A 23,302-nucleotide genomic window follows, 5' to 3' on the forward strand; every position below is an offset into this window, starting at 1 on the left:
TTTTTTGTTATCAGAGAGCTATTGCAAACAACTATTTAACAAAGTTAAGTTTTAAATAATTAATAGGAGAGCCTTAAATTTCAGAGTTTGAGATAAATCGAGGAAAGTGCCACAGGTAAAATTCACTTACTTTTTAAAGATGACAAACCACTTGTTCCACCAAAAAGAGATCGGGTGGCAGAGCTGCCTGATCCCCCTGGAGGAGGCACCAGCATCACCAAGTAGGTGCCACAGGTATATATGGGTGTCTTCCGCAGCATTTTTAGAGGCAGCCCACAGCTAGTATTTGCTGGACAAAGAAATAAAAATGCTAAGTCAAAATATTTGACACAAAAATTAATTTGATTATCAACACAGATTAGGATATAAAGAGGGAGACCCAAACTCAAACTAAGATTTGGAAAACAGATTTCCAGATTAGGAAAACAGAGTAAGAAGTAATAGCTAAGGAAAAAAATAAGTATCTTCTGGCTCCACAGCCTGACCCTGAGCCTCCTATTTATATGGTCTGAACATTTCTTGAATGTGTTCCCAATCCTCAATATACCATCATGCCTCCACAAATTATTCTAAAAAAAAAAAAAATCCTCACGTGGACTAAATCTCAAAATAAGAGAAGAATCCTACTATTTATTTGCATTTCCCCTAGAAAACTAATATAGGTTGAGTACATTTATCTGAAATGCTTAAGACCAGAAGTGTTTTGGATTTCAGATTTTTTCAGAATTTAAAATATTTGCATTATACTTAAGAGTTGAGCATTCCTAACTGAAAAATCCAAAATTCAAAATATTCCAATGAACATTTCCTTTGTTTTTTATTTATTTTTACTCATTACATCTGAGATTAGTGAGAGTATTTCCTTTGAGCATCATGTAGGCACTCAAAAAGTTTCAGATTTGGGAGCATTTTAGATCTTTAGATCTGGGATGAACAACCTATATTCTAATCAAGATCTTGGGTTCTTTTTCCATTTTATATAGAACAAATTCTTGAAAGGTTTGTGATATTAAACTCATAACAAACAGCTTTCAACATGAAATTGGCCAAAAATTTCAACCTAATGAAAGCTTTCACAATATCTATCACAAAACAGTTTTATAGCTGTGTAATTTATTATAACCCTTTACATACATTTTTCTTGTTTAAAAGGGTCAATGACATAAACTGTCATTAGGAAAATAATTATTGTTTCTAATTAAGAGGTGTAAAATGTACTTTAATCTCCCTTACTGGCATATCTAAAACATGGAGTGAATTTACGGATTTTCTATATACAAGCCTAGCAAGGATTGATTATGTCAACAGAAAATCAATCAGAGTGCTTTACTTAGAAAGCTGTCAGGCTGTAAAATATAACTTATTATCTATAGCCTAGATAGATGAAAATCATTTTTAGATGGTTTAGATTAGAAGAGTGAGTAAAGTGAAACCTAATCTATCTGATATTTGTTTTGAATGTTTGTGCTTCTAAAAAGTTTTATTTTTTTTAAGCTGCAAGCCCCCACCAAGTATATTCTTCATTAAGGACATAAATTCAAGAAGATAAATTTCCACAGGTAAGAAACCTCAAGACAGCAATAACTGGAAAATTAGCAACTTTGTGAGTATAACATTTTCACCAAGATGTTTTTAATAGACATACCCTTATTAACATGGTAATAGGTATTAGTTTATAATGGAATAAAAGCTTTTCTATTTTTTATTTTTTGAGACTGAGTCTCAAAATTGAGTCTCACCATTGTCGGCCTGGGCTGCAGTACAATGGCGCCATCTCGGCTCACTGCAACCTCTGCTTCCTGGGTTCCAGCAATTCTGCCTCAGCCTCCCAAGCAGCTGAGATTACAGGTGCCCGCCATCAAGACCGGCTAATTTTTGTATTTTTAGTAGAGATGGGGTTTCACCATGTTGGCCAGGCTGGTCTTGAACTCCTGACCTCAGGTGATCCACCCGCCTCGGCCTCCCAAAATGCTGGGATTACAGGCGTAAGCCACTGCGCCTGGCCAAAAACGTATAGACACCTTGTATGTTCGCTTACTTTTGAAAAGTTTCTTGGTTTATAACTGGTGAATTTTTAATGTAGCAACATCATGTTAAAGAATCCACAGACTGCTTGAGCCCAGGAGTTTGAGACCAGCCCGGGCAACATAGCAAGACCTCATCTCTTAAAAAAAAAAAAAAAAAAAAGTACAATGAGACCACATGTTTAGAATACAGATACCAGTTTCTACCAATTCCAGTATACGTGCTACTAAAGCGTGCACATTTCTACCAAATTCTAAATATATCCTTGCCTTCTGAGGTCTTGTTTTGATATTATACATATTTTCAATAAGCATTCCTTTAGTATTTCCATTGTTTAGGGTAAGATTTCATTTTCTCCCAAGGGACAAACCCAGATCAGGCCTTCAGCTTGTCATGAAAACATTCATTTAGCATAAAAGACTATCCTCTAGAAAGTATCTTCTACAGCTGGAATTATCCACTTACCCAAATCACAAAAACTATTAACAATTTTGCCACTTATCTTTGATACAATAGAAGCCTGTGAAAATAAAATACTGTCCTTAAATTCTAATATGGACTAATAAGTATTTAATTTGGTAGTCTCATAACAAATTAACCATAAATATTTTCTCTTCCTAGCATTTCTAACTATAAAAATAAAGCATAAAATTACACTGAATTCATCAAATGCCTATTAATTCAGATGCAGTTTTCTACATATGGTATCTTTTTCTAGCTTTATCTTTTACTACAGTTCATAGTTTGTTATTAATCCAAATATTTGGTATGTAATCTATAAACTCCATGGAATAATGGTTCTTAATGTTTTGGGGGGTCATAGACGACTCTGAAAATCTGATGAAAATTATGACAGATACATATAAAATGATATCTAAAACTTTGAGGGAGTATGTTTAATAACATGTTATTAAACACATTCCCTTAAAGGTGTATCCTGGTTAAGAATTCCTACTTTAAAAGTGCAGAATAGTGTATATAGTATACTACCTTTTATTAAGAAAAGGCAGAAATTATGAACATATAAATTCATCTTTAATTATGCTTGCATAAACACTGGAAGGATAAATGAAAACTAATAAATATAGTTACCTGTGGTGGGGTAGGGTGGGGGCAGAATATAAAATTTACCAATGTGGTGAGAATAAGACTTCTCCGCATATACCTTTTTACATTATTTTGACTTTCAAATTCTGTACATGTATTATCTATTTTAAAACATTAAGTTACAAAAACTAAATGATAAATTCTAAAAAACAAAATATCTACTGTAGAAGGCTTTTCTGTTATTTGCTTGGTCAAGACTGTATTTAGGGAAGATGATGCTAACTTTCAGGTTTTCACATTCACAAAGCATATGTGAAATATGAAATCAAGTAATTTATACGAATGGTGACGATGATAAGATGTTTATAGTTTAACATGGGGTTGTTTTGCATTCCTACAGGTTCATATGAATTTATGTCCATAGCCTACAACATGTATTGGCTTGGAATAAAAAGCTGGACAATGACTGGAAGACCAAATAAGGTCAACTATGCAAAGGAAAGGGCTTTGCACAGCATGGAGGAAGTGCACAATAAGACGTAGCTGAATAGAGCTATACAAGGAAACAGATCTGGGAAGCACAGAGTAACATACCTGCTTGATCCTCTTTTAGTGTGTTGGAGATGGTGGAACCAGTCAGGGCAGCAAGGGTTGCTGACGGGGAGGCTCTATACCGAGAAAGTCTACTTAGAAGCATCTCATTAATGCTTTTTGCAGATTCGCCCTCTTTTCTCATTAGAATTGTGCGTTCCTGAAGAGGGTTGGCTACAAATACACCATTTTCAACCTAATATAGAAAAAAAGGAGGTCCTAAAATGATATCTGTTTCCATTTAATCAGCAAATTTCTACTTGAGGATATTATTGTGAGTAAATAAAAAATATTTCAAAAACTGCACCTGAGTAGATGTACACCTTACCATTTAAATGCGCTATAGAAACTACTACAAACAAAAGAGACTATGATAAGTTTGAGAGCTTTCACTTTTCATAATAGCTATAATGTTTAATAAGTCTATGAAAAGTTGTTGATTAAAATTCCTTATACTGGATTCCACAGGCAGCACTTACTAATTACATGCCTCTGACAGGTTGAAGTCAAACGAGAGGAAAACAAATCAATCAGTCTTTGATTTACTGTTAAGGACAACTACGAGGATAATGTCTCAAAATATCTTCAGTGGCTAAAATCCAAACTCTTTATTAACAGCAGTTAACATTAGCACCAGCTGCTCAGGCCCTGGCAGAGCAAGCCTGGACAAAGGCAGATTTTGCTAAAAATACACATCAACTTCAACTGGATCTTTGCTGGTGCTTTATGGTTCTTTCATTCACCACTTGGTTATTCCCCAGAAAAATCTTTGGAGTGGTGACTCCAAAATTCCTTCACCAATTCTGAGCTTAACTTTTAGCAGACCACCTGGTTTTCTTCTTTCTTCTTCTTTTTTTTTTATTCCACCTGGCTTTCCGTATTGCTAAAAAGATCCAGACCACTTACCATAAGCTTCTCCTACTCACGTCTCTTTCAACTTAAGAATCTTGGGACCCAGCCTCATGTATTATTTCCTTCGTCTTAATTCAGAGGAAAAAGGATTTCACCTCATATTAATGAAGATGAACCCTTCCACTTCTGCCTCATGTCCTGTGCTCCCCTCTGCCTCTTCATCATTAGTGCCTCCCTCTCCATTGACTTCCTTCTCTTTGTTTTCAAATATTCACAGGTCTTAAACAAAACCTTGGTGGCCCATCAAAATATCATCCCTTTTGTCAAATCTGTCATGGCCCCTTTCTAGATCCAAGAACCAGGCCCCCACCAGCAAAGACAGGCAGGACTGGCTTGCAGTTGTAGGGTGTGGAGATAAAAGGGAATGGGAGTGCAAAATGTCAAATCTTCAGAAGCAAAGGGAAAGCAAGAGGAGAGAACAGGGAAAGATTGGTAACACAGAAGGGGCAAGAGAAAGTGAGTAAACTCAGGAGCACAGCCAGGAAAGATTCCCAAAGGTGGGTGTACTTAGTGGGGGAGTCTTTTAAGATATGTTCACAAATGACAAAGAAAAAGATTTGTTACAGAGTCCAAAAATGCTGCTTCTATTTCCCCATTCCCTGCTTTTTAACCCTTTGCAGTTGGTGGTCTCTGAATTCAGCACCCTCTAATGAGTCGGCAATCTCAATGGTTCACCAGTGACCTAACCCCAAAACCAGTGACCTTTTCCTCGACTTTCTTGCAGGTCGTGCCATCACTGCCATCCTTCTTGGGATTCTGATTCCTTAGTGTTGGTGGCAGAACACAATCCTGGTTTCTTTTTTTTTTTTTTGAGACAGAGTCTTGTTCTGTCACTCAGGCTAGAGTGTAATGGCGTGATCACAGCTCACTGAACCCTCTATCTCCCCAGGCTCAGATGGTTCTCGCACCCCATCCTCTCAAGTAGCTGGGACCACAGGCATGCGCCACCACATCTGGCTAATTTTTGTATTAATGTTTTTTGTAGAGACAGGGTTTTGCCATGTTGCCCAGGCTGGTCTTGAACTCCTGGGCTCAAGCAATCTGCCTGCCTTAGCTTCTCAAAGTGCTGGAATTACAGGCGTGAGCTACCATGCCCAGCCTGGTTTGTTTCTTTTTAACATGAACAGTTACCTCTGTGTAAAGTGCTCACTGTGCTGGTGAGTGAGGCCAGCACAGTCCCTGCTTTCCTTCCTGTCTCTCTCTTTGCTGGTCAACATCTTCATTTGCTTAAATGGGACCTTTCCCAAGATTAGACCTAGCCCTGGTGTCCAAGACCTTCATCTGGAATGCTCTATCCCTAGACCTTCCAGAGGCTGGCTCTTTCCTATCATTCAGGTCTCAGTTAAACGTTACCTACTCAAAGAGGCCTGCCCTGGTTGCCAATCTAAAAAAGATTCTTCCCCAGCATCCCCAAGCCACAGCACATCATCCTGTTTCATTATCTACACAGCATTTACTACTCTCTGAAATTATTTTACTCATGAAGTCATTTATTGTTTGCCCTTCTACTTTAACATACCCCAATGAATGCCAACTTCCTGAGAACAGGGATCCACCTGCCTTGTTCACCTTAACATCCCCAGCACTTAGGAGGCATTCAATGAATACTCAATTGCTTGCTGAATAAACAGATGAGGGCCCTCCCCCAAATCCAACTCCGCCTCTCTATGGTGACTCCCACATTTCTATTTACAGACCCAACCTTGCTACTAAGATCTAGTTCTACTTTTCTAACTGCCCCTCACCCTCCCCACCGACATTTCTACTTGAACAGCCTCCTGTCACCTAAAATTCAACACATCCACCTCTTACTTCATTGTCTTACCCCAACTCTCCTACTAGATTAACTTTTAGCAAGCATAGCTCTATTTATGTCGCGCAATTCTAAATATACTCCTTCAAAAGCATCCAAGATAAAAATCAATCCCTTTAAGCTTGGCATTCAAAAGCATTACCCAATCTGGCCCTATGAGAAAATCAATAGATACTTTAAAAACAAACAAAACGCTATATTATTGTATTTGAGTACTTTGAAAATACTGCAAAGAAAAACTGATAAAGCACCTGTGTGATACAAGTAGGGCTGAAGTTTGCTACAAAATGGTAAATCTGCTGGAAATCCCTACTTCAGCAAAGACACTCTTCAGGGTAAGAAGCTGCTGATTTAGGAAGGAGAGGAAGAGCTGGGAGGAGTGAGAAGCAGCCCAGGTTCCTTCCTGGCAACCACTCTGGTCCAAGTCAGTATCATCTCAAGAGAGATGATTAGACCAGTCTCCCAACCTGTCTTCCCACTTCCACGGGCACCCCAGTGGTTTACTCTCTGCATAGCCAGTGATCATTTAAAAATGTAAATAAAGCCAGGCACAGTGGCTCACACTTGTAATCCCAGCACTTTGGGAGGCCAAGAAGGGAAGATCACTTAAGCCCAGGAGTTCGAGACCAGCCTGGGCAACATAGTTTGAGACGAGCCCGTCTCAAACACACACACACACACACACATACACACACACAAAAATTATCCAAAGGCAGTGGCACATGCCTGTAGTCCCTGCTGCAAGGGAGGCTGAGGCAGGAGGATCGCCTGAGCCCAGGAAGTCGAGGCTGCAGTGAACCATGATTGCACCACTGCACTCCAGCCTGGGCAACAGAGGGAGATCCTATCCCACCCCACCCCGCCAAAAAAAAAAGTAAAACCACATCTTCCCTCATTTAAAACCCTGCAGTGGTTTTCCAACACACTTATGATAAAATTCAAATTACTGACAGGGCTTCACAAGGGCCAATGACTGACTGCTGACCTCCTCAGCAACATCTGCCTCTACTCAACCCTTTCTCACCACATTTTTAGCCACACTCGCCTTCTGTCACACCTCCAAAATACCATGCTTCCTCCTAATGCTGGGCCTTGGTACTTGCTATTCCCTCTTCTTGTGCTACCCATCTGTTGCAGTTTGCCTGGAACTGCAGGTTTCAGCACCAAAAGTTCCATGTCCTGAGCAATCCCTCAATCTCAAGCAAACTGGGATAGTTGGTCACCCTGTCAGGATGGATGGCTTCTTATCATTCAGGTCTCAGCTCAAATGTCTTTCCTTACAAAGGCCTTATGTGCCCTGCAAGCTAAAGGAGCTCCCCATCTCTACCCCGGGCACTCCCTCTCACATTATCCTCTTTAATTTTCTCCCCAGCATTTATCACTAGCTGAAATTATTTCATTCTTGTTGTTTACTTCTGTACTGTCCCACTTCCCATATTCTAATATAAGCTCCATGAAAACAAAAGCTTATTTACTGGGCTACCCAGATACGGCAATATAGTATAGGCCCTCAATTAATACAGAATGAAGGAAGGGTAGCTTAGTAATCTGGATCATAACTGGAAGGAAATAACAAACCCTTAGGGAGAAGGGGGGAAAGACACCTAGTGTGTCCATTACTACACTGACAATATCTTTAGGAAGTTACATGAGGAGAGAAAAATAGCAGTAAAATTGTCACTAAATCTAACCACTTTAAAAACTGCAGTTTTTTTTTTTTTTTTTTTTTTTTTTGAGACGGAGTCTTGCTCTGTCACCCAGGCTGGAGTGCTGTGGCCGGGTCTCAGCTCACTGCAAGCTCCGCCTCCCGGGTTCCCGCCATTCTCCTGCCTCAGCCTCCCGAGTAGCTGGGACTACAGGCGCCCGCCACCTCGCCCGGCTAGTTTTTTGTATTTTTTAGTAGAGACAGGGTTTCACCGTGTTAGCCAGGATGGTCTCGATCTCCTGACCTCGTGATCCGCCCGTCTCGGCCTCCCAAAGTGCTGGGATTACAGGCTTGAGCCACCGCGCCCGGCCAAAAACTGCAGTTTATACAGAGTACATGGGAGCAAAAGACCACTCAGAACAAAACAGATGTGAGGATATTTTTTCAAAAGAGGCTTGAAAAGGTAAAAAAGAGTTATAGGCCGGGTGCAGTGGCTCACACTTGTAATCCCAGTAGGTAGAGAGGCAGAAGCAGGAGAACAGCTTGAGCCCAGGAGTTAGAGACCACAGTGAGACCCCATTCTCTAAAAAAAGAAAAAAAGAGTTATAGAAGATTCTCAAGCAGGAATGCATCCAGAGTAGAAGTAGCCAAATCAGGCAGAAAGATTCCATGCCTCAGCTATTTTGTAGTCTTAAAGGCCAGAATTCTGTGTCTAGAGTTTCAGAATGCCTGTTGCTCCATGTGGGTAGACTGTCACATTGGTGGCCCCTAATGAATGATGCATCCTTGTATTTATGCCCTTGTATAGTCCCCGTCCCACACTGAGTCTGGACTTGGTCATATGCCTTTTTTTTTTCCCCACATTAGAAAGCAAGTTGCTGGCCAGGCACGATGGCTCATGCCTATAATCCCAGCACTTTGGGAGGCCGAAGCAGGTGGATCACTTGAGGCCAGGAGTTTGAGACCAGCCTGGCCAATATGGTGAAACCCCATCTCTACTAAAAATACAAAATTAGCCAGGTATGGTGGTTTGCACCTGCAATTCTAGTTACCAAGGCAGGAGAACCACTTGAACCCAGGAGGCAAAGGCTGCAGCGAGCCGAGATCACACCACTGCACTCCAGCCTGGGTGACAGAGCAAGGCTCTGCCTCAAAAAAAAAAAAAAAAAAAAAAAGATGCAGCAGGGGGCGATGGCTCATGCCTGTAATCTCAGCACTTTGGGAAGTTGAGGCAGGTGGATTGCTTGAGCCTAAAAGTTCAAGATCAGCCTGGGCAACATGGCAAAACTCAGTCTACACAAAAAATACAAAAATTAGCTGGGCATGGTGGCATGAGCCTGTAGTCCCAGCTACTCAGGGGGCTGAGGTGGGAGGAATGTTTGAGCCCAAAGCAGGGAATTTGTAGTGAGTGAGACAAGATAGTAGCACCACTACACTCCAGCCTGGGCCACAGAGAGACACAATATATCAAAAAAAGAAAAAAAAAAAAAAAAAAAAAAAGAAAGCATGATACAAGCAGAGGCTTGATACCCACTTGTCCTCTTGAAAAGCTCCTTCCTGAAAACCAGCCTCCATGATGTCAAGAGCTTCAGCATAGATTACTGAATATTGGGTGCCAAGTGGAGAGAGGCCCTAGAGGATAAGAGGCCATCTTCAATGGCACAGCCCAAGCTAAGCTCCCAGTTGAATGAGGCTGCAGATGTGACTTCAGCTTCACCACGCAGAGCAGAAGAACCACCCAGCTGAGCCCCATCAACCTATAAATCACTGTTGCTTGAAGTTACTTAGCTTGGGGATTGTTCATTGAGTAAAAGTAGATAACTGAGATACCATAAAAGTCAGAGAAATTCTGTGATCCAAATGTTAGAGGTCATTTTATATTAATAATAGTTTGTTAGTTAAGCAGGATAATCTCGACATTCCATTTTGTTACATCATATTCCTAAATATATGTCTTCTCTTCTCTTCTTTTTCTTTTCTTCTTGAGACAGGATCTTGGTGTGTCACCCAAGCTGGAGTGCAGTGGCATGATCATGGCTCACTGCAGCCTTGACCTCCAGGGCTCAAATTATCCTCCCACCTCATGCTACTTAGTAGCTGAGACTACAGGTGTGAACCTCCACACCCGGCTAATTAAAAAAATTTTTTTTGTAGAAACGGGGTCTCACTATGTTGCCCAGGCTGGCCTAAATATATTTCAATAGTCTGCCTTTTATAACAATTAGTTATCTAATTCCATGCTTAGTTAACAAGATATCATTTTGAGAGGTAAGCATGGCTAGTTAGATTCTGCTCTCTGATGTTAGTCATTTCAATCCATTAGTTTTCCCTGAGTCTTAGGTACCAAGAGATCTATTTGGTATAATAGATTAAACTAAGCTGATTGTTTTAGGAAAAAGTAACATTATGGAGGAATACAGATGGTGTTCCAAGAATTTTTTTAATGTTTAGGCTTTTTTTTCTAATGATAAAACTAATTTATGGTTACTCTTGGAAATCTTGGGGGGGGGGGGAGAAAGAAAACTATAAATAAGAAAAGCTACCATTATTCTTTGTTTTTGCTTTGTTTTTGTTTTTTGAGACAGTCTCGCTCTGTCGGCCAGGCTGGATGGAGTACAGTGGCATGATCTTGGCTCACTGCAACCTCCGTCTCCCGGGCTCAAGCAGTTCTCCTGCCTCAGCCTCCCGAGTAGGTGGGAATACAGGCATGTGCCAACACACCTGGCTAATTTTTGTATTTTTAGTAGAGACAGGGTTTCACCATGTTGGCCAGGCTGGTCTTGAACTTCTGACCTTAGGTAATCCTCCCGCCTCGGCCTTCCAAAGTGCTGGGATTATAGGCATAAGCCACCACACCCGGCCTATTCTTTCTTTTTAAGGGGATAATCAGTTAAAGTTTTAAGTTCTAGCATTTAAAGAAATCAGGCCGGGCACAGTGGCTCACGCCCTTAATCCCAGCACTTTGAGAGGCCGAGGCTGGTGGATTGCTTGAGCTCAGGAGTTTGAGACCAACCTGAGCAACATGGTGAAACCCCATCTCTACAAAAAACACCAGAATTAGCCCAGCAAGGTGGCGTGTGCCTGTGGTCCCGGCTACTTGGGAGGCTAGGTGAGAGGAACACTTGAGCCCAGGAGGCTGAGGCTACAGTAAGCCATTATCACACCACTGCACTCCAGCCTGAGTGACAGAGTGAGAGCTAGTCTCAAAAAAAAAAAAAAAAAAAAATCAATCAATCAATCAATCATAGGCTCTAGAAAATAATTTTTTTAATTAGCTGGTCATGGTGGCAGGTGCCGGTGGTCCCAGCTGTGAGGGAGGCGGAGGTGAGAAGATCGCTTGAGCCTGCAAGGTTCTAGGCTGCAGTGAACTGTGATCACACCACTCCACTCCAGCCTGGGCAAAAGAGCAACACTCTGTCTCAAATAATAATAATAATAATAAAATATAATAAAGAAATCAGGCCGGACGCGGTGGCTCACACTTGTAATCATAACATTTTGGGAGGCTGAGAAGGACAGATCCCATGAAGTCGGGAGTTTGAGACAAGCCTGACCAACATGGTGAAACCCTGTCTCTACTAAAAATACAAAAATTAGCTGGGCATGGTGGCGCATGCCTGTAGTCCCAGCTACTCAGGAGGCTGAGGCAGGGGAATCATTTGAACCCGGTAGGTGGAGGCTGTGGTGAGCCAAGATCTCACCATTGCACTCCAGCCCGAGCAACAAGAGCGAAATTCTATCTCAGAAAAAGAACAAAAAAAAAGAAACAAATCACAGATAGTTTTGGATGCTGCATGATACCACTGGGATCAATAAAAGGATTTGTCACCAATTTTTAAAAGAATATATCCTGAATCTGTTCACTTTTTACCACCTCCATCATTACTTCACCTTCAGTCCAACACATTATTATCTTTCACCTGGTCTGTGGCAATAGCTTCCTACTAATCCCATTCTTGCCCCCTTCTCGCAAGGTGCATTCTTTTAAAAAATGTTTCATTACAAAATTTTTCTTAATACTAAAATATACACAAAAAGAACTAGTAATATCCACTTAGATATTATCTAAGTGTAATTAGATATTATCTAGTAAGTAATATCCACTCTAGATACAACAGTTATCAAGATTTTGACATATTTGCTTCATCTCTCCCAGGCATTGTCATTTCACCCCCACATATTTCAGTGTATATCACTATAAAATATAGATATTTTCTTTAATAACTACAATGTAATCACACTTATTATTAGCAATAATTCTTGACATCATCTAATATTGAGTCCATAATTCAATTTCCCCAATTTTCTCAAAAATACTTTTTACAGGCCAGGTGCAGTGGCTCAAGTCTGTAATCCTAGCACTTTGGGAGGCTGAGGTGGGAGGGTCACTTGAGCCCAGGAGTTCAAGGACAACCTAGGCAACATAGTGAGACCCCATCTTTAAAAAAAAGAAAAAAGAGCCGGGCATGGTGGCTCACGCCTGCAGCACTTTGGGAGGGTGAGGTGGGCAGATCACGAGGTCAGGAAATCGAGACCATCCTGGCTAACACAGTGAAACCCCGTCTCTACTAAAAATACAAAAAATTAGCCAGGCGTGGTGGTGGGTGCCTGTAGTCCCAGCTACTTGGGAGGCTGAAGCAGGAGAATGGTGTGAACCCGGGAGGCTGAGCTTGCAGTGAGCCGAGATTGCGCCACTGCACTCCAGCCTGGGCGACAGAGCGTCACTCCATCTCAAAAAAAAAAAAAAAAAAGAAAAAAGGAAAAAAAATACTTTTTACAGTTGGCAGTTGGTCTGTTTGATTCAGGAACCAAACAAGATACAACCTAGATATTATATACATTTGGTTTGTCTCTTTAAATCTCTTCTGGCTTTATTCTTTACCCCAAACCTACAATGAACCTTCAAAACAAGATCCCATCATCTTCCTGCTCAACACTTTCCAGGAGTCTCCCATATCACTTAGAATAAAATCCCAATACTTTGCAAGGCCCTATAAGATATGGCCCTGGCTACCTCTCCAACTTCATCTGCCTTTACTCACTCTCGTCACTCCACTTGAGACACACAGACTTCTTGTTCTTCCTCAACATGCCAACCTCATGCCTATCTCAGGGGCCTCTGCACATGCCATTTCCTGTCTGTAATGTTCTTCTGCCAGATCTTTACATGGCTCATTCCTTTATTTTATTCAGGTGTCAATGCAAATACCACCTCCTTAGAGAGGCTCCTCTGATCATTACCTAGAATAGTCCTATACCAAACACACACTAAATCATTTTTTTATTGCTTTACTTCATCTTCCTTTTTAATAGTTACCACTGCTTGAAACTGTGCTTCTGTCTCTTCCACTAGAATGTAAGCTCCATGAGGACAGATATCTCACTGTCTTTTCTATACTGTATCACCAGCTCCTAGGATACTACCTGGCATGTAGAAGGCCCTTTGTAACGTAGGAGATGAATGAATATGTGAAGACATAGCTACTTAAACTTGAGGCTACTGCACGAAGTGCCCAGAACTCACATCAGTAAGGCTGGATGAGAAGCTTCCATTTGTATACAGTGGATTAGGATCACTAGCATGCCACAAAATAAAAATGCCAGGAAAAAATCTTTTGGCCGGGCGCGGGGGCTCACACCTATACTATAATCCCAGCACTTTGGGAGACCGAGGCGGGCAGATCACAAGGTCAGGAGTTTAAGACCAGCCTGGCCAACATAGTGAAACCCCATCTCTACTAAAAACACAAAAAATTAGCCAGGGGTGGTGGCGGGCATCTGTAATCCCAGCTACTAGGGAGGCTGAGGCAGGAGAATTGTTTGAACCTAGGAGGCAGAGGTTGCAGTGAGCCGAGATCACACCATTGCACTCCAGCCCGGGCAATAATGCGAAACTCTGTGTAAAAAATAAAAAAATTAAAAAAATCTTTCATGAGGGATGTTATTGAGGGAATTCAAATATCCAATGAGGGCCAGGCGCAGTGGCTCACGCCTATAATCCCAGCACTTTGGGAGGCTGGGGTGGGTGGATCACTTGAGGTCAGGAATTTGAGACCAGCCTGACCAACATGGTGAAATCCTGTCTCTATTAAAAATACAAAAATTAGCTGGGCTTGGTGGTGGCACCTGTAATCCCAGCTACTCAGGAGGCTGAGGCAGGAGAATCACTTGAACCAGGGAGGCGGAGGTTGTGGTGAGCCAAGATCGCACCATTGCACTCCAGCCTGGGCAACAGAGCAAGACTCCGTCTCAAAAAAAAAAAAATTAGCTGGGTGTGGTGGTGGTGGCTTGCGCCTGTAATCTCAGCTACTCGAGAGGCTGAGGCAGGAGGATTTATTGAACCTGGGAGACAGAGGTTGCAATGAGCTGAGATCGTGCCACTGTACTCCAGCCTGGGTGACAGAACAAGATTCTATCTCAAAATCAATCAATCAATCCATCTTGCTTTAAAGTAGAATTTTACTTCAATAATAGAGCAAGGTACAGAAGAATGTGTATAATAAATCACTATTTGTGTAAAAAACAGAAAAGGAAAAACAAAATATATACATGCATTTGTTTGTATGTGCTCAGTCTGTGGAAGGATATAGAAGAAAATGCCAACCTCACTTGCCTCTGAGGAGGGAAACTGGGCTAGGAAGCAGAGTAGGTGACAGACTTTTGTACCTTCTGAGTTGTATAACTGTGAATATCATGTTAAAAATATTTTTAATTAAAACAACATAGCTATTACCAACCTTGAAGGGAAAGTTATCAGTACTTAGTTTTCTTTCTTTTTTTTTGTGGTGCTGGGGAGACAGGGTCTCACTCTGTCACCCAGGCTGGAGTGCAGTGGCGCAATCATAGCTCACTACAGTCTTGACCTTCTGGGCTCAAGCAATCCCCCTGCCTCAGCCCCCTAAGTAGCTGGGACTATAGTGCACCACCACACCTGGCTAATTTTTTTTTTTATTTTTTGGAGAGATGAGGTCTCACTTTGTTGCTCAGACTGGTCTTCTTTTTTCTTTTCTTATAGGCCATGCTAATCTTTTCTGTATCTTTCCAATTTGGATGTCTGTGCTGCTGAAGTGAGCACTTATCAGTACTCCTAAGTATCGGAGTGAAATCATAATTCCCAGCAAATCTAATTCCTTCCAGTAATTATTATTAGCCACATCTATGTGACAAGTACCTATATTATTTAGAAACCAAGATTAATCATAACTCAGTAGAGAATTTCAGGGCTAGAACTCTATGAAACATTTCATCTAAAGCATCATTTCATGAAGTTTTTTGCCTGGTTTGGCCCAGCAAATCACAGGAGGTCTATGGCTAAGCCCTATCATTTGTGAATTTAGAAACAGGTGACTTTTTAAAATCTATTCAATAACTTAAATTTTTAAAGATGAGATTAAAATATTTCAATGTTCCCACAGTCCATTCCATCATCCCCTTCCAATTTCTCTCCTGTTTTCACATCAAACCCCTGGAGAGAAAGATCTATTGTTCTCCATCTTATCCTCCCTACCTTACCCTCAACCAATTCCATCTGGTTGCCACTCCTATTATTCCCCAAAACAGCTCTTGTTAGCACTGCAACGGCCTCCATATTATAATTCAAAAGGCCTCTTTCAGTCTGACCTTGACTTCTCCAGCAGAATTCAATGCTGTTAAACAAGTTCTCCTTTTTATAAAAAATTCCTTTTTTAAAAGTTAATTTTTCTAAAGAGCCCATTGTTAAACATTAAAAACACATGAAAAGATCAATGGTGGCAAGTAAGTCTTGCCCCAACCAGTTCCCTTCCCCAGGGAAACCAATGCCTCCAGTCTCTTGTGATGTTTCATCCATTCATTCATTTAGCAAATATTTAATAAGCATCTACTGTGTGCTGGGTACTATTCTAGCACCGGAGGGCACGGTGGCTCATATCTACAGCCACAGCACTTTGGGAAGCTAAGGCAGGCTGGACTACTTGAGTCCAGGAGTTCAAGGCTAGCTGGGGCAACATAGCGAAATCCCGTCTCAAAAAAAAAAGAGAGAGAGAGAGAAACAAAAATCCCTTCGGTGCTGGAGCTGACATTCTAAGCAGGGGAGACAGTCAATAAAAAAGCAAATAAATGAGTAGTAAGAAGAAAACTAAAGCAGGGCAAAGAGGATAGGGAGGATTTTATTTTATACAAAATATTTCATATAGAATGGTCTTTTGTTTTACATGAAATATTTCGTACAGAAAAGTCTTTCTGGTAAGGTGATTTTTTTTTTTTTTGAGAGATAGGGTCTTGCTTTGTTACCCAGGCTGGAATGCAGTGGTGTAATCCTAGCTCACTACAGTCTTGGACTCCTGGACTGAAGTGACTGAAGTGATCCTTCTACCTCAGCAACTGGCTAATGGTAATTTTCTATTTTTTTAAATAGAGACAGGGCCTCACTTTGTTGCCCAGGCTGGTCTTGAACTCCTGGCTTCAAGTGATCTTCCTGTTTTAGCCTCCCAAAATGCTGAGATTATAGGCATGAGCCACTGTACCTGGCCCTCTTTTTCTTTTTTTTTGAGACAGGGTCTGTCTCACTCCACTGCCCAGGCTGTGTGCAGTGGTGTGACTGTACTTCTCTGCAGCCTTAAACTCCTGGGCTCAAGCAATCCTCCCACCTTAGCTCTCCAAATAGCCGGGACTACGGATGTGCACCATTAAACTAAAATATATATATATATATATATATATATATATATATATATATATATATAAATATTTGTAGTGATGTGGTCTCACTCTGTTGCCTAGACTGGTCTCAAATCCTTGGCCTCAAGCTATCCTCCCACCTTGGCCTCCCAAAGTGCTGGGATTACAGGTGTGAGCCACTGTGCCTGGCCTGATAAGGTGATATTTGAGCAGAGATATTTAAAAAGTGAGAGAAACAGCCAAGTGGTTATCTATAGTCCAATATTCCAGCACAAGGGGACAGAGGGGGAACATACTTGGTGTGTGTGAGTAACATGGAGGAAGCATGGCTAAGTGGCATGAACAAGAAGGTATGGTAGGTGCAGAGGGTGTAGGTGCAGCAGGTGGTAGGTGCAGAGGGTGTAGGTGCAGTAGATGTAGGTGCAGTGGATGTAGGTGCATTGGATGTAGGTGCAGAGGGTGTAGGTACAGTGGATGTAGGTGCAGTGGGTGTAGGTGCAGCAAGTGGTAAGTGCAGAGGGTGTAGGTGCAGTGGATGTAGGTGCAGAGGGTATAGGTGCAGTGGATGTAGGTGCAGAGGGTGTAGGTGCAGAGGGTGTGGGTACAGTGGATGTAGGTGCAGATGGTATAGGTGCAGACGGTATAGGTGCAGAGGGTGTAGGTGCAATGGATGTAGGTGCAGAAAGTGTAGGTGCAGAGGGTGTAGGTGCAGTGGATGTAGGTGCAGATGGTGTAGGTGCAGAAGGTGTAGGTGCAGTGGATGTAGGTGCAGATGGTGTAGGTGCAGAGGGTGTAGGTGCAGTGGATATAGGTGCAGATGGTGTAGGTGCAGAGGGTGTAGGTGTATGGATGTAGGTGCAAAGGGTGTAGGTGCTATAGATGTAGGTGCAGAGGGTGTAAGTGCAGAAAGTGTAGGTAGAGTGATGTAGATGCAGAGGGTGTAGGTGCAGTGGATGTAGGTGCAGAGGGTATAAGTGCAGCAAGTGGGAAGTGCAGAAGGTGTAGGTGCAGTGGATGTAGGTGCAGAGGGTGTAGGTGCAACAGGTGGTAGGTGCAGTGGATGGCAGTAAAGAGGGTGTAGGTGCAATGGGGGCCCAATCATTCAGCACCTCTATAGAAGTAATGGGATGGGATACATTTTAAAGATAGAGTAGACAGTATTTGCTGACTAGATATGGAATTTGGCAGGGGTAGGGGGAGAAGGCAGAGTCCAGAGTGACACCAAAGGTCTCTGGCGAGCACTGGAAAGACACATGCCATTATCTGAAATGGGAAAGATTTTGGAAGGAGGAAATCTGAGCTAACCTCAGGAGTTTAGCTGGGGGCATATTTAGCTTGAGGTGACCATCAGATTTCCAACTGGGGAAGTCTAATATTCTGTGCACATGCAAGCAAACAGCCACATCAATATGCACCTAGAGTTTTGGTAGCAGGTTTTGGCTGAGAAGAAAATTTGAGCATCATCAACATATATGGGTGTTTGAGGCCACAAAACAAGAGGAGATCAACTAAGAAGTTAAGACAGTTGACAGAAGCAGACAGAGCGAGAGAAGAGGTCCTACAAATAAGACTCAGAAGGAACAATCAGCAAGTAGAAGTATCATGGGGTGTCCACAGCTGAGCGAAAACAGTTTCAAGAATGGAGAAGTGATGAACCATGTCAAATAATAGTGGACCACTGAATTCAGCAATGTGGGAGCCACTGGTGAACTTCAGAGAACTGTTTGGTGGCATGATGAGGATGCATCAAGAGCGATGGGTTCAAGAGAAAATGGAAGGAGAGGAGGCAATGACAATGAAAATAAATGATTTCAAGAGTTTCACTATAATGGGGAGCCAAAAAATAGAGTGCCTGGAGGTAGGCAGGAATCAGGAGAGTTGGCTTTGTTTTCTCAAGATGGGATATACTCTAACATATCTGTATGCTGTGGTGGACAATCCACTGAGAGAGGAAAAGTTGTTAACACAGAAGAAAGACAATTGCAGAAACATTCTGTCCCCTAGACACTTTTATTACACAGCAGGTAGTGAATACACACAGTGTTCTGAGCCTAGCTTTCTGTACTAAACAATATCTCATGGAAATTAATCTACTTCATTCTAGGTAGATCTGCCTCGTACTTTTTTTAATTTTTAAAAAATTATATTAATTTTTCTTTTTTCTTAAGAGATGAGGTCTCACTATGTTGCATGTTGCCCAGGCTGGTCTCAAAATCCCAGACTCAAGCGATCCTCCCACCTCGAGCCTCCCAATGTGCTTGGATTGGCCAGGTGTGGTGAGTTATGCCTGTAACCCCAGCACTTTGGGAGGTCGAGCCGGGTGGATCACCTGGGATCAGGAGTTTAAGACCAGCCTGGACAACATGGTGAAACTCTGTCTCTACTAAAAATACAAAAATAGCCAGTGTGGTGGCAGGCGCCTGTAATCCCAGCTACTTGGGAGGCTGAGGTAGGAGAATCACTTGAACCTGGGAGGTGGTGGTTGCAATGAGCTGAGACAGTGCCACTGCACTCCAGCCTGGGTGACACAGCAAGACTCCATCTCAAAAAAAAAAAAAAGTGCTGGGGTTACAGGCATGACAACCATGCCCGGCTGCTGTATACTTTTAATGGCTACACAGTGTTCCATTCTGTGAAAGCACCATAGGCAGCAAGCCAGATACCTATGTTTAGCTTCCCAAGTTAACATTTTAGGAAAGTTGCTAAATTAGTGGCTGGGTGACACTTAAAAAGTTTTTTAATGATGAAAAACTTCAAACTTATGTAAAAAAAAGAATAGTACAATGAACCTCCATGTACCCATGATTCAGATTCAACTATTGCCACAGCTGTTTAACCTATCCTCCTATTTTTTTTTTTTTTTTTGGTCAACTATTATAAGGCGTGTCCCAGACATCACGCAATTTCATTTCTGAATATTCTGAATACTTCACTAAGCATCTCTAAAAATATAGACATTTTCTTATATATTTCACCATCATACTTAAAAATTAGACTAAGTTCAGATGCAGGAACCTCACATCTGTAATCCTAACACTTTGGGAGACTGAGGCAGGAGGATCCAATAAGCCCAGAGTTCAACACCAGCCTGGACAACATGGAGAAACCTCCCACCACCATCTCTACAAAAAATGCCAAAATTAGCCAGGCACAGTGGCATGTGCCTGTAGTCCCAGCTACTTGGGAGGCTGAGGTAGGAGGTTCACTTGAGCCCAGGTGTCTGAGGCTGCAGTGAGCCGAGATCTAGCCACTGCACTCCAGGCTGGGTGACAGAGAGACTCTGTCTCAAAAAACAAACAAACAAACAAACAAAGTAAACTAAGACTAAGCCCCTTGGTTTCATCTAATATTCCTAATACTTTCATATTCAAATTATCTCCAAAAAGATTTTTTTAATTGGTTTGTTTTATTCAGACTCTGAAAATTATTCAGAAATTGTTATTTTAATCTAGAGCAGGTTCCCTCCTCCCCAACTTTTTATTTCACACCACAGGCAGGGATTGTTTTTTAATTGTTCTACAAGGCAGGTATCAGCTTTTGATTATATAACTATATGTCTAAATATATCTGTATGTTGTCTTCATAGTTGATTGACACGTTGGTTGAATATGTACTTCTAGGTTGAAAAATAATTTCTGGCAGGAGGCAGGGGACGCTGAACATTAAAAAGGAAGATCCAACGCCAGGCACAGTGGCTCACGCCTGTAATTCCAGCACTTTGGGAGGCCAAGGGGGTGGATCACTTGAGGTCAGGAGTTTGAGACCAGCCTGGCCAACATGGTGAAACCCCATCTCTGCTAAAAATACAAAAATTAGCTGGGCATGATGGCCTGTACTAGGTCCCAGCTACTAGGGAGGCTGAAGCTGGAGAATTACTTCAGCCTGGGAGGTGGAGGTTGCAATGAGCCAAGATCATGCCATTGCACTCCAGCCTGAGTGACAGAGGAATATTCCATCTCAAAAAAAAAAAAAAAAAAGAAAAGAAACAAACAAACAAAAACAATTTCCCTCAGAATTTTGAAAGTACTGCTCCATTTTTGCATCCAGGAATGCTACTGGACAGCCTGGTGCTTTTCGAATTGCTCAACATTTGTGTATATATATATTTTTAATTTCTGGAAGCTTTAGAATCCTCTTTTATGCTTGGTAATCTGCAATTTCATGATGGTGTGGGCATTTTGCATTCACTGTATCAGATACCTTTTAATCCAGATGCCAACATCCTTCGGTCTGAAATCTTTCCTGTATTGTTTCTTTTTTTTTTTTTTTTTTTCTTTCTGAGACAGGTTCTCACTCTGTCACTCAGGCTGGAATGCAGCGGTGCAATCACAGCTCACTGCAGTCTTGACCTCCAGGGCTCAAGCAATCCTCCCGCCTCAGCCTCCCGAGTAGCTACGACTACAGTAGTGTGCCATCATGCCTGAATAATCTAAAAAAAAATGTGTAGAGGTAGCATCCCACTATGTTGCTCAGGCTGGTCTTGAACTTCTTGGCCCTACTAGCATTACAGGCATGAACTACTGTACCCAGCCTGTATTACTTCTTTTTTTTTGAGGTGGAGTCTCACCCTGTTGCCCAGGCTGGAGTGCAATGGCACAATCTCAGCTCTGCCTTGGGGGAGCCTCCCAGGTTCAAACTATTCTCCTGCCTCAGTCTCCTAGTAGCTGGGCTTTACAGGTGTCCACTACCATGCCCAGCTAATTTTTGTATTTTTAGTAGGGTCAGGGTTTCACCATGTTGGCCAGGCTGGTCTCGAACTCCTGACCTCGTGATCTGCCCACCTCAGCCTCCCAAAGTGTTGGGATTACAGGTGTGAGCCACCGCACCCAGACTCCCGCCTATATTATTTCTTGATCATGTCATCCTCTTTATTTTCTGTTCTTTTTGGAACTCCTATTAGCAAGACTTTAGATGGATGGCTCCACACACCTTTTATCTTTTCTCTCATATTTACTGTTCTTTATCTACTTGTCCTTTCTCAAATATTTCTTAACTCTTTTACTAATTTTCAAATTTGGATAATCATAGTTTTAATTTTCTCATTCCCTGATAATTCCTTTTTGAGGCATCCTTTCCTGTTTTATAATATGAATGCAATATCTTCACATATCTCACAGAGCAGTTAGTGCTTATGTGAAGTTTTACTCTATTTCTTCAGCTAGCTGTTTGTTTTTTTTTTTTCTTAAGGAAAATTTGTATTATTTTAATTTTATATACAGAAAACTCAACAGTATGCGTTTAACCCAGTTTAGTGGCAAGTTCTTTAGCCTTTGCCTTTTCAAGCTTGGCGATGCAAGCCACAGACTTGGGACTCAAGATACTGCCTCCCCAGTGACAGCGGATCTCATTGTATCTGCCATTGTCATTGGTCCTGATAGCTTCCACCAGCTTAGCCAAAGCTCCTTTGTCTTCCAAGTTCACCTGTGTGAAGGCGACAGTGGTATAGGTCTTCCTGTGGACTAGACGGCCCAGTCTTCCCTTCCCCTTGATAATGCAGTAAGGGACCCCATTTTACAACACAGGGCAGGCAAGAAGACAACCAGCTCGAAGGAATCCACGTTGTGTGCAATCACCACCAGCTGAGCTTTCTTGTTCTCTACCAAGGTGGCAGGTGGTCTCTTAGTGGGGATGTCCCCTTTGCCAACAGCTCTCTTCTCAGCCTGGGCCAACAGCCTCTGCTTCTTCTCTTGCTTTGTCTCTGGTCTGTACTTGTGGGCCAGCTTAAGCAGCTGAGTAGCTGTTTGGCGGTTCAGGGTCTGGGTGAACTGGTTAATCGCAGGAGGCACTTTCAGCTGCTTATAGAGGATGGCTCTCTGCCGCTGCAACCTGACATAGCAGGCCATTTCACAAAGTAGGTGAGGTCTCTTTTGGGCTGAATGTCCTGTCCAATGCCAAAATTCTTAGGCCTTTTTTCAAAATTCACCACTTTCTTGGCCTCCCGCTTCTTCACAACAGCAGGGGCCAGAGCCACCTTCCCCCCCTTGGCCTTCTTTCCTTTCAGCATCTTGGGCGGCGGGAGACCAGTTAGCTGTTTTTTAACTTTTTCTCATTTTTAACCTTCATATTAGAAGCTTTCCTCACTTTTCTAGTAATCCTTGGTAGTCTGCTCTTTTTGTTTAATTTTAAAACTTTTTATTAGGGAAAATTTTCAATATACACAAAAGAAGAAAGAATAGAATAATGAGCTTCCTATGTGCTGAACCCCTGGCTTCAATCATTAGCACTATTTTTTTTAACCCATTTGCCTCCCCTCCACACACATACCTCTCCAAAGTTTGGAATTTTGTTTGTTTGGGTTTTTATTTTGTCTGCTCTTTTTTTTAACAGTTCAGCACTAATCAGGAATTCTGTGGACAGGGTTGAGGCTTGCTTGCTGGAAGACATCACTTGTGGGTGATTCACCAGAGAGGCAAGTCTTTTCCCTTAGATGACCCCAACATCAGTATGAGAGGTCTTTTTTCAAACAGGGTCATTCAGTTTCTTCAGAAAATAACTAAGTCTTGGGCCTGGACAGCCAGCATCTGAATGCAAATGTGTGAACAGGAAGGGGGCCTGCAGGCCCTTATGTAAACTCTTTCTACCACCTTGTCTCACAATGGCTCTGCACCACA

The 23,302-nt window shown here is 41.9% G+C and overlaps 1 protein-coding gene and 1 pseudogene across 2 annotated transcripts in view; both read right to left on the bottom strand.

The window, feature by feature from the left end:
- HECTD4 (HECT domain E3 ubiquitin protein ligase 4) overlaps positions 1–23,302 on the bottom strand; it is a 223,726-nt gene that overhangs the window by 121,680 nt on the left and 78,744 nt on the right. For both annotated transcript variants that reach the window (XM_025401575.1, XM_025401574.1), the window contains exons 8-9: positions 3,667–3,859; positions 131–289 (exon numbers count right to left, since the gene is read on the bottom strand). In XM_025401575.1, the coding sequence (XP_025257360.1) occupies positions 131–289; positions 3,667–3,859 (352 nt within the window). The remainder of the gene's footprint in view (positions 1–130; positions 290–3,666; positions 3,860–23,302) is intronic.
- LOC112634320 lies at positions 21,930–22,695 on the bottom strand (annotated as a pseudogene).

Source organism: Theropithecus gelada, chromosome 11, assembly GCF_003255815.1.
Source record: "Theropithecus gelada isolate Dixy chromosome 11, Tgel_1.0, whole genome shotgun sequence".
Lineage (NCBI taxonomy): Eukaryota > Metazoa > Chordata > Mammalia > Primates > Cercopithecidae > Theropithecus > Theropithecus gelada.